Here is a 9,471-nt window from a genome sequence, read left to right as displayed (position 1 = left end):
CGCCTTCGCCCTCATTTCAGCTTTGTGTAGTTCAGATTGGCCGATAAGCACTCTTTATGAAGCTTCATAAGTACTTTGAAACCTAACACCAACAGTGTTCCTCGGATTACAACTCAGCTGCTGTTAAACAGGTCTATTCATCTTCTTCAAACTGCTGTGCCATGCTATGTCAGTCTTATACAGCACTATTCAGCCTCATAGCATGTGTTTCCATCTTTCACTTCAGACATCCGTCAACATAAGCAGGCCAGTGTATAACCTTCAGCACGGTGACTCACTCTACACAAGCGTTCCTTCAAGCCGTTAACCATCTGCTCTAAAGCGAGAGGGATCTCATCCTCATTGTTTTATTACCCCAGTAATCATCCATGAAGCCCGTTCTAACATGTCTCCCACACTGACGCTGTGCACTTCAACCGTTTGTTCTACAGCAGCACTCTCTCTTCCCTAACCTCTAACACACACGTCCTGTCTCACTCCGAATGCTCTGTTTACATATTCAGCTCCTTAAACGAACACATCTCATGCAAGTTATGGCTCAGTGAGATTGTATTATAGAGGGGACAATGTGTTTGTTGTTCAGCTCTTCTCCTTGCCGTCACTGCCTGTCTGAGTCACTGAATCACTGAGTGTCTGGGAAATGAGCTCAATGTAAACACAAGAGTGTCATAAAGATTCATACAGTGGCACATTCCACACAACCCTGGAGGGCACTGTGATGGCCACCACTGAGACTCTGCAGTGCCACCTAGGGAGACTGGCAGACAGGCAGCGTGCTGCTCTTTGCCCACCAGACACCGTCCCATGAAGGGAGAGGAGTTAAACCCAAAGTGGCACATCATTCAGGGACAAGGGGGAATAGTGTATTTGCAATCACAGTCATAGCGCCTGGCACGCACTTTCAGGCAAGAGAAGGCTTCTGAATAGATTCAAATCAATATGTCTTCTGCTCCATGTATTTTATTCATTATTAAAGAAGCCAAGGAGGGATTCTCAGGGACGCTATGAGAAATGTTAAATAATATCACATTTTAGCCAACAGGGTTCCTTGTCAGGCTGATGTGCTTGTGTCTGAATGAGGGTCAGCTCTCTGTGGGAAACATGGGAGACAGTGTTCACTGTGGCTCAGCCCAGGTAAACAGACCAGGGGTGTGTAGTGTTTACTGTGGCCCAGCCCAGGTATACAGACCAGGGGTGTGTAGTGTTTACTGTGGCCCAGCCCAGGTATACAGACCAGGGGTGTGTAGTGTTGACTGCCCAGCCCAGGTACCCAGACCAGGGGTGTGTAGTGTTGACTGTACCCAGCCCAGGTACCCAGACCAGGGGTGTGTAGTGTTGACTGTACCCAGCCCAGGTAACTCAAACAGCCGTAGAGGGACCAGACAGGAAGGCTGATGTCTGGGGACTCCTCATCTCCTCCAGAGTCTGAGTCCATAGCTAGACCATAACACAACAACATCAGTAGGGAATCCTCTACAGACTGCTGCAATGCAATGCAAGTTGTTACGAAAGGAAATACATGTTTTAGAGCGACAGAAAATCAATATTACAAGACTGTCTGAAATGCAAGAGAACAAATCTGAGTGAGCCTGTAGAAATCTGTATAAAATGGAGTAAGAATGAGTAAAACGTAATAATCCTGACTAAGCCGGTATAAGGAAGCCCTGACACTCTAAACAGTGGATGGATCAGAGCACAGACTGAGCAGCATGCATTATGAATCACTGTATAACAGTGGGATCACTGAGAAAAACCCTGCTCTATCTGGCAGAGAGAGAGAGAGAGAGACAGAGAGAGAGAGAGAAAGAGAGAGAGAGAGAGCATGCACACAAATACCCCCCCCCCCCCCCCCCCCCCCCCACACACACACACACACACTTATGCCTCGCTAATAGGGTACTGTCCCACACACATTCCGGCAACCATCCATTGCATAATGACACTAACACAAACAGAGGAACGGCGACACAAACAGACTCCTATCCTCTCCACGGTTAGATCAAAAGGACAGAAGATCACTCCAGGCTCCCACAGCCGACAGTGCCTACCTGTTAATAGATCATTACCATCTAATAATTACTCATTACAGTTTGCTCTCACACACACTCCACAAAGCCACGGCTGAGCCGAGCACGACTGTCTTATCTCTCTCTATCCTTTCTCTTGTGTGTGTGCCAAAACAGATTTTTTAATTAAAACATAAAAAACCTTAATTGCACATCAAGGTTTATTCGCCTGCCCTCCTCCAACCCCACACTGAAGGCACCGAAGCAATAATTGTTTCTCCACTCAGGCCTGCACTATGGGGCTTAAATCTCTACCTTCATCCCCCCAGGCCTCTCAAGTAGCTGAAGGTATAGGAGTCGATTTCTATTTCATCTGCTGCTTGGGGAGCAATATAGCTTCTCTGAAAACCAGACGTTAAGGTATATCTGTTCTCAACCTGAATAGACACCAGAATGTAACAGCAGCAACATATACACCTGCATACTCAAACATTCATTTATAAGAGTACAACATTGATAGAATGTCACAGTTGATATCTATAGCACCAGGAGCTAAATTAAGTATCGATTACATCTTTCATTCCTTTTCTGTCCTTGTTTCTTTACTCCCTTGATAATAACTCCCCTTTCCTCTTTTTCTCCTCTTTTCTCTCTCTCTCTTTCTCACTTTCCTTTCACCCCTTTTCTCTCTCACACACCCTCTCCCCCTCCCTCTCTCCCACTCTCTTGCTCTCTCAAACACACACTCTCCCCCTCTCTAACATTCAACCTCTTTTTCTCATTCTCTCTCTCCCTATCCCTCTTTATCTCCAGCTGGCCCTGGGTCAAGAAGATGACTCTCCAAGCCCCAAGAGCTCCTCAGCAGACGGGTCGTCCTCTAAGATGGTGGGTCTCCTGGGGAGTCAGACTCCCCTTTCCCCCCTGAGTCGCTGGATGCTCCAGAGTAAAAGTCGGGCAGCCAATGCCACCTCCCTGGAGCTGCCCTACCGCTCACCCATACCCTTCTCCAAGCAGGAGTTCTGGGAGATGCTGGGTAGTGACCTGATGAAGCCAGACACCTCCTCTTCCTCCCGCGTCAAACGCCGGCCCATCGTCAAGACGGGCAAGTTCAAGAAGATGTTTGGCTGGGGAGACTTTTACTCTAATATCAAGACTGTGCGCCTCAACCTGCTGATTACCGGCAAGATCGTAGACCATGGCAACGGAACGTTCAGCGTCTACTTCCGCCACAACTCCACGGGCCAGGGCAACATCTCAGTCAGCCTGGTGCCGCCGGTCAAGGCGGTGGAGTTTGACCTAGAGCGCCAGAGCGTGGTCTACCCCAAGGACTCTAAGATCTTCAACTGCCGCGTGGACTATGAGAAGGTGGACCGCAGCAAGCGCACGTCGCTGTGCAACTACGACCCGTCCAAGACCTGCTTCCAGGAGCAGACACAGAGCCATGTCTCCTGGATCTGTTCCAAGCCCTTCAAGGTCATCTGTATCTACATCTCCTTCTACAGTACAGACTACCGCCTGGTCCAGAAGGTCTGCCCGGACTACAACTACCACAACGAGATGCCCTACCTGCCCTCGGGCTAGAGGGGGACACACAGGAGGGGGAGAGGAGGGACGAGGGGAGGAGTGACTCTGTAGGGTGAGGGGCCACCAGATTGAGCTGGATTCAACTTTTTATGTAATTTGCTGCAACGCCTCACCAGACAACCCCTCGCTGTAGCCAGACTACTGTACCCTGTAAAAACGTATATATGCAAAACATACAGTATGCACAGTGAGGCATTGATATTTAGAGTGCTGTAATGAAGCATTCATCGACAGAAACAGTAGTAACTAGCACGCCCAACATCATCACACACGTTTACCTCAACTCAAACCTCTAATTTCGCTACCTACTTTGCTAAATACAGAAAACACCTACAAACATCTATGAATGTTTTCGTGAACTACTGCACATTGTCATTCAGGCGAGGTAGCACTCTACTTTCAAAAGGGCATCTTCCATTTGTTTCTGTATGGACCTATGTCCCAATCTTTCCCAATGCTCCCATATCCCACCCCTCTTTCTCCCCACCCCTATGTCATCCCGATAGGCTATCCCACCCCTCTCTCTCCCCACCCCTATGTCATCCCGATAGGCTATCCCACCCCTCTCTCTCCCCACCCCTATGTCATCCCGATAGGCTATCCCACCCCTCTCTCTCCCCACCCCTATGTCATCCCGATAGGCTATCCCACCCCTCTCTCTCCCCACCCCTATGTCATCCCGATAGGCTATCCCACCCCTCTCTCTCCCCACCCCTATGTCATCCCGATAGGCTATCCCACCCCTCTATCTCCCCACCCCTATGTCATCCCGATAGGCTATCCCACCCCTCTCTCTCCCCACCCCTATGTCATCCCGATAGGCTATCCCACCCCTTTCTCTCCCCACCCCTATGTCATCCCGATAGGCTATCCCACCCCTCTCTCTCCCCACCCCTATGTCATCCCGATAGGCTATCCCACCCCTCTCTCTCCCCACCCCTATGTCATCCCGATAGGCTATCCCACCCCTCTCTCTCCCCACCCCTATGTCATCCCGATAGGCTATCCCACCCCTTTCTCTCCCCACCACTATGTCATCCCGATAGGCTATCCCACCCCTCTATGACATAGAAAATATAGATTGAGAAAGAAAGAAAGAATGAAAGAGGGAGAGAGAGAAAGAGAGAAAGAGAGAGAGAGAGAGAGAGAGAGAGAGAGAGAGAGAGAGGAGAGAGAAAGAGAGAGAGAAAGAGAACAAAAGTGGGAGAGGGAGAGGGGGAGAAATGAGAGATTCAGAGAGCTCTTTTAATTAAAGTGGAGGAGATGTAGAGAATTCAGCTCCTTCTATTGTCCCCTCTGTATGAAAAAGATTACATTTTGTTGCAGTCAGGATTCCTGATTTCAAGCTTTGATAACTTTGGCTGTGTGTGGTTGATTTCTCTTTCCTGACAAATGCTGTGTGTTCACCAAAGTCTGATCGTTATCTGGAATACATTAAAATAAAACTAATTAAGGCTTCACCGAGAGAGTGCGAAATGTATTCCTGGAAATCAAGTTAGGATTATTAGGATGCGAGCAAGGAGCACAGCGAGGGGTATAGTGGATAGTTGTGTTATGGCTCCCTGGCCCAGCAGCTTAGCCCTCAGTTAACTGCTATCTCATCAAGATGAATAGCCACTGGCTGGCTGAACTCATGTCCATTTCACAAACAACAACACTAGACAAAATACTGTATATATCTAATTTAGGGACAACTGATTCTGTACTGACAATATGGGCTGTTTGGAAATGAACTCATAGCACATATACGTGATGATTTCCTGACTATGTATTTTCCAATGGTAGGTGTCATACTTTGAACACTGAATGCATAAGATATGGTATTACTAATGTATTTGTAAAAAGGAAAAACCTCATTGTAACAGAAGTGATTGAACCCCATGGCCTTTGGCACTGCTGTGCTCTGATTGGTCTGGAGAAAGCTTAGTGTGGTTTCTGTAGCACTGAGGCCTTGGAGGCCAGTGTGTGACTTGGATCAGGAACCACTCACTATAAAGTCCTCCTCCTGCGGGGGGTACGGGAGCATCACGTCAGGTAGAGATGGAGCAATTTGACTGTATAGGTGGAATAGAAGAGAGAGACAGAATAAAAGAGAGAAAGGCTCACTCACAAGGCTATATATAGGAAGTACTGTAAGTGAGATCTGAACATCAAAGTGTCTGTGTGTTTAATTTACTGTTAAAGAGGCGGGTAGCTTCCGTCTTTATGAGGCCATAACCACAACATCTCTGTTAGGCTGCTGCCGTTGCTGCTTCTCTCAGACTGCCTCTCTGCTGCCTCTCTCAGACTGCCTCTCTCTGCTGCCTCTCTTAGACTGCCTCTCTCAGACTGCCTCTCTCTGCTGCAGTTGCTGCCTCTCTTAGACTGCCTCTCTGCTGCCTCTCTCAGACTGCCTCTCTCTGCTGCCTCTCTTAGACTGCCTCTCTCAGACTGCCTCTCTCTGCTGCCGTTGCTGCCTCTCTGATGCCTCTCTCAGACTGCCTCTCTGCTGCCGTTTCTGCAGTTGCTGCCTCTCTTAGACTGCCTCTCTGCTGCCTCTCTTAGACTGCCTCTCTGCGGCCTCTCTCTGACCGCCTGTCTCTGCTGCCTCTCTCTGACCACCTGTCTCTGCTGCCTCCCTCTGACCGCCTGTCTCTACTGCTACTTGAACAGCCCTGCAGGGTCCAGTAGGGAACATTAACCACTAACATCACAAATACTAAATTATCTTTTAAGATATTACTGTTTATTCAGACACATAAACCCCAATCTGCACTTCAGACCCCTGATGCTTACTGTTGATTTGTTTTTCCTCTGAGCAAATGTTTTACTTGAAAAGACAATATGCAGTGGTTTGGCTGCGGTGGTTCTCCCTTGTTGAGATGATGTTTGTAAAATAGATCTGTCTGGTTTAATCACTTGTGTCACAGTCAATCCTCATAGTCACACCTGCTGTGTTTAAATGCACACTAATAATCTGGAATTAGTCGGAATTCAATGAGTCTGAATTTAAAAAGTAAACACCCGTATTGGACAAGAAGAGTCCAGTAATCTGAATGAGCTAATTTCAAGTGAAATTAGTGTACAATACTCCTTTCCTAAACAATTTGTTTGGGATTTATTAAGTCAGTATTTGGCATGTAAACATTACATTCAGATTACTGTTGTTTGCATGACAGCTTTCTGGTGAATATTTGCAATTGTTAAGAGGCTGTTTTGGACCTCTTAGGAACAAATTAAACATGAAAGGAAGCGATTGAAGACAAAAAATGATGTAATGCTCTGCATTAGTTGTTAGTGATTGCTACCTTTTGGGAAAATGTGCCCCATGCAACCATCAATGGAATATCATTATACAGTAGTAAGCATGCAAACAGTCTAGACAGTATTCAGAACATATTGGAGTCCAAGTGCACTTTATTTGTTTGTTTATTGGGATCCCCATTAGCTTTTGCAGAAGCAGCAGCTACTCTTCCTGGGGTCCACAGAGTTCATCTGAATACCCAGATACTCCAACAGAATTGTGCATGTAAGCATAGTACCTTCCCTGTCTCACAGTAAACTGATGCAAGTAGTGCCTGGCAAGACCCTGTCCCTCTCCCTCTCAGAGTTGGCATGCAGGGAAGTATAGCCTCATGTCGCAGTTTGTAATGTTGGGGTTTACCAACTAGTGTGTGGAAGTCTGCCATTGGCCTAAACTCATCCCACTCCTCTTCCTACTCCTCTTCTTACTCCTCTTCCTACTCCTCTTCCCACTCCTCTTCCCACTCCTCTTCCCACTCCTGTTCTTACTCCTGTTCTTACTCCTCTTCCTACTCCTCTTCATACTCCTCTTCATACTCCTCTTCTTACTCCTCTTCTTACTCCTCTCTGCCCATCTGGGCTCTCTTTCCCCCTACCCACAACATGCCTATCCTCTCTGTGTCTCTCCTCTCACTGTGACCTGGCCAGCTCCCCTAACCTCTCTGTGTCTCTCCTCTCACTGTGACCTAGCCAGCTCCCCTAACCTCTCTGTGTCTCTCCTCTCACTGTGACCTGGCCAGCTCCCCTAACCTCTCTGTGTCTCTCCTCTCACTGTGACCTGGCCAGCTCCCCTAACCTCTCTGTGTCTCTCCTCTCACTGTGACCTAGCCAGCTCCCCTAACCTATCTGTGTCTCTCCTCTCAATGTGACCTGGCCAGCTCCCCTAACCTCTCTGCTCCCATGTTCCTGTGTCGGGGCTACCTCCCCTGCCCTGGCGCTGAACTCCACTGTGGGCAGGTCCTCATCCATCTCTCTTTCTCTCCCTCTATCCCCGCCCGCCAGAGTCCAGCTCGGAGCTCAACTGGCTAATCTCTCGGCTTAACAGTGAGGCCAACTGAACCCTCACAGTGAGAACACACACATGCCGACGCAAACACACACACATCGCAGTGCTACAGAGACATGAACCCCCACCCCCCACCCCTACTTTCCAAGTATTTTACCTCAGCCTCCTTCCAATCTGTCAGATTAAAGACAAGAAGACTTCCTGGAAAGCAGGTTTAGGCCTAGAGGTGTGCCAACCTGCCTAACCTATTGACGCCCCACTCATCTCCATCCCTCCACCAGCCCTGTAGCAGAGCATCTGGATAAGACATCTGGACACACCTTTCAGAGGAGATATGGAGTAAAACGCCTTGAGGTGGAGCCCCACCCCCTCCTGACAACTACAAAACTAACAGAGATACTGCTGGACTGTTATGACTCCTGGGTCACATGTACCGACTCTCTACCTTCCTCAGTCCCTCGCTCCAATCCTCACCCCATCCTCGCAAATTAACAGCAATATATCACTGAGACTCCACCGTGCTCCTCTATGGCTGCTCAAACAGAGGGTGCTGCTGGTTGGAAGAAGAGATAATGTTGCTGTAGGATGGCCAGTGTTGTTATGGTGACAGTCTTATTGTTGTCCAATGGAGTGCCAACAGACTTGTGGACAGTTGGCCTTCCATAGGCCACAGGGCAATGCTTGTCCTCTCAGCACACAATAGAAACAGAACTGACCATCAGATATATATATATATATATATATATATATACATATACAAACTACAAGTTCTCCGACCTAAATAAAGTTGTATTTAATGTGGGTCATGCTGTGGAGTTGTCTGTTTTATCTTTTCACATTCTTTTGTTTCAGTGTCATGTTGATGATATAGCGTAAGGATGATATGATGGCATTAATTGTGGTTTCCGACATTCAAAAAATCAATGAAGTACACTCAAGAGCTTATCACTTCAATTGTAGAGAAACAGGCTCCAGCCTTATATCTTGTTTCGCTTGACAAATTCACTGGGAGCCAGAAAGTGTCAATGTCATTTAAATCTTTATTTTGTCTCATTTGCATATGCTCATATTGTGCGCCAACGGCAAAGAAAAGATGTGACAATGTGTGCTAATGGCCCTTACAGGGACACGAAGAGAGAGAGGAAGAGGAAAGAGAAATAACAAACTAGAGAAAAGTGGGTAATGTTTCAACTAGGATGATGCATGCAACTCCTTTAATGAGCCTCTCCTTTCTTTCTTTCTTTCTTTGTGACTTTTCTCTCTCCTTCATTTGGGGAATGGAATTGACATTAAATCCGTTGGGCTTCTTAATTAAATCCCAGACAACTGTTAACGAGGAGATGAGTTCAAACATTCAGCTCACTACATCCCTTTAAACAAGATCGATTACGGCATGGCTGGCGGCGAAGCCCCTCTCCTCCATCTCCTCATCCCTCTGCCAACGCCCCCTTGTTTCCATAAAAGCGCCGCCTGCCTCAGGATAACCTTGCTGGAGATGATGAAAGAAAAGGGAAAAAGTCAACAAGATAGAAGAATAGAAATCTCATTTGGAAGCCAGGGTTCTGGTGAATGTGAAATCTATATAACAGCAAT

General features: G+C 47.4%; 1 protein-coding gene across 1 annotated transcript; it reads left to right on the top strand.

Moving 5' to 3' along the window:
* Positions 1–1,101: 1,101 nt before the first annotated feature.
* LOC139423580 (neurexophilin-1-like) lies at positions 1,102–3,587 on the top strand. Its single transcript, XM_071175170.1, has 2 exons — positions 1,102–1,134; positions 2,820–3,587. The coding sequence occupies exons 1-2, from the start codon at positions 1,102–1,104 to the stop codon at positions 3,585–3,587; spliced, it is 801 nt and encodes a 266-aa protein (XP_071031271.1).
* The last annotated feature ends 5,884 nt before the right edge of the window (positions 3,588–9,471 follow it).

The sequence above is a fragment of the Oncorhynchus clarkii genome, chromosome 13 (assembly GCF_045791955.1).
Source record: "Oncorhynchus clarkii lewisi isolate Uvic-CL-2024 chromosome 13, UVic_Ocla_1.0, whole genome shotgun sequence".
Lineage (NCBI taxonomy): Eukaryota > Metazoa > Chordata > Actinopteri > Salmoniformes > Salmonidae > Oncorhynchus > Oncorhynchus clarkii.
Note: the sequence above shows the minus strand (reverse complement) of the source record. Positions and strands in the feature narration are given on the sequence as shown.

Excerpts from the sequence above, each read along its gene's own strand:
- LOC139423580 (XM_071175170.1), top strand. The coding sequence starts at position 1,102 with ATGGGAGACAGTGTTCACTGTGGCTCAGCCCAG. Across the intron at positions 1,135-2,819 it reads TTCACTGTGGCTCAGCCCAG|CTGGCCCTGGGTCAAGAAGA; the intron begins GTAAACAGACCA and ends CTTTATCTCCAG.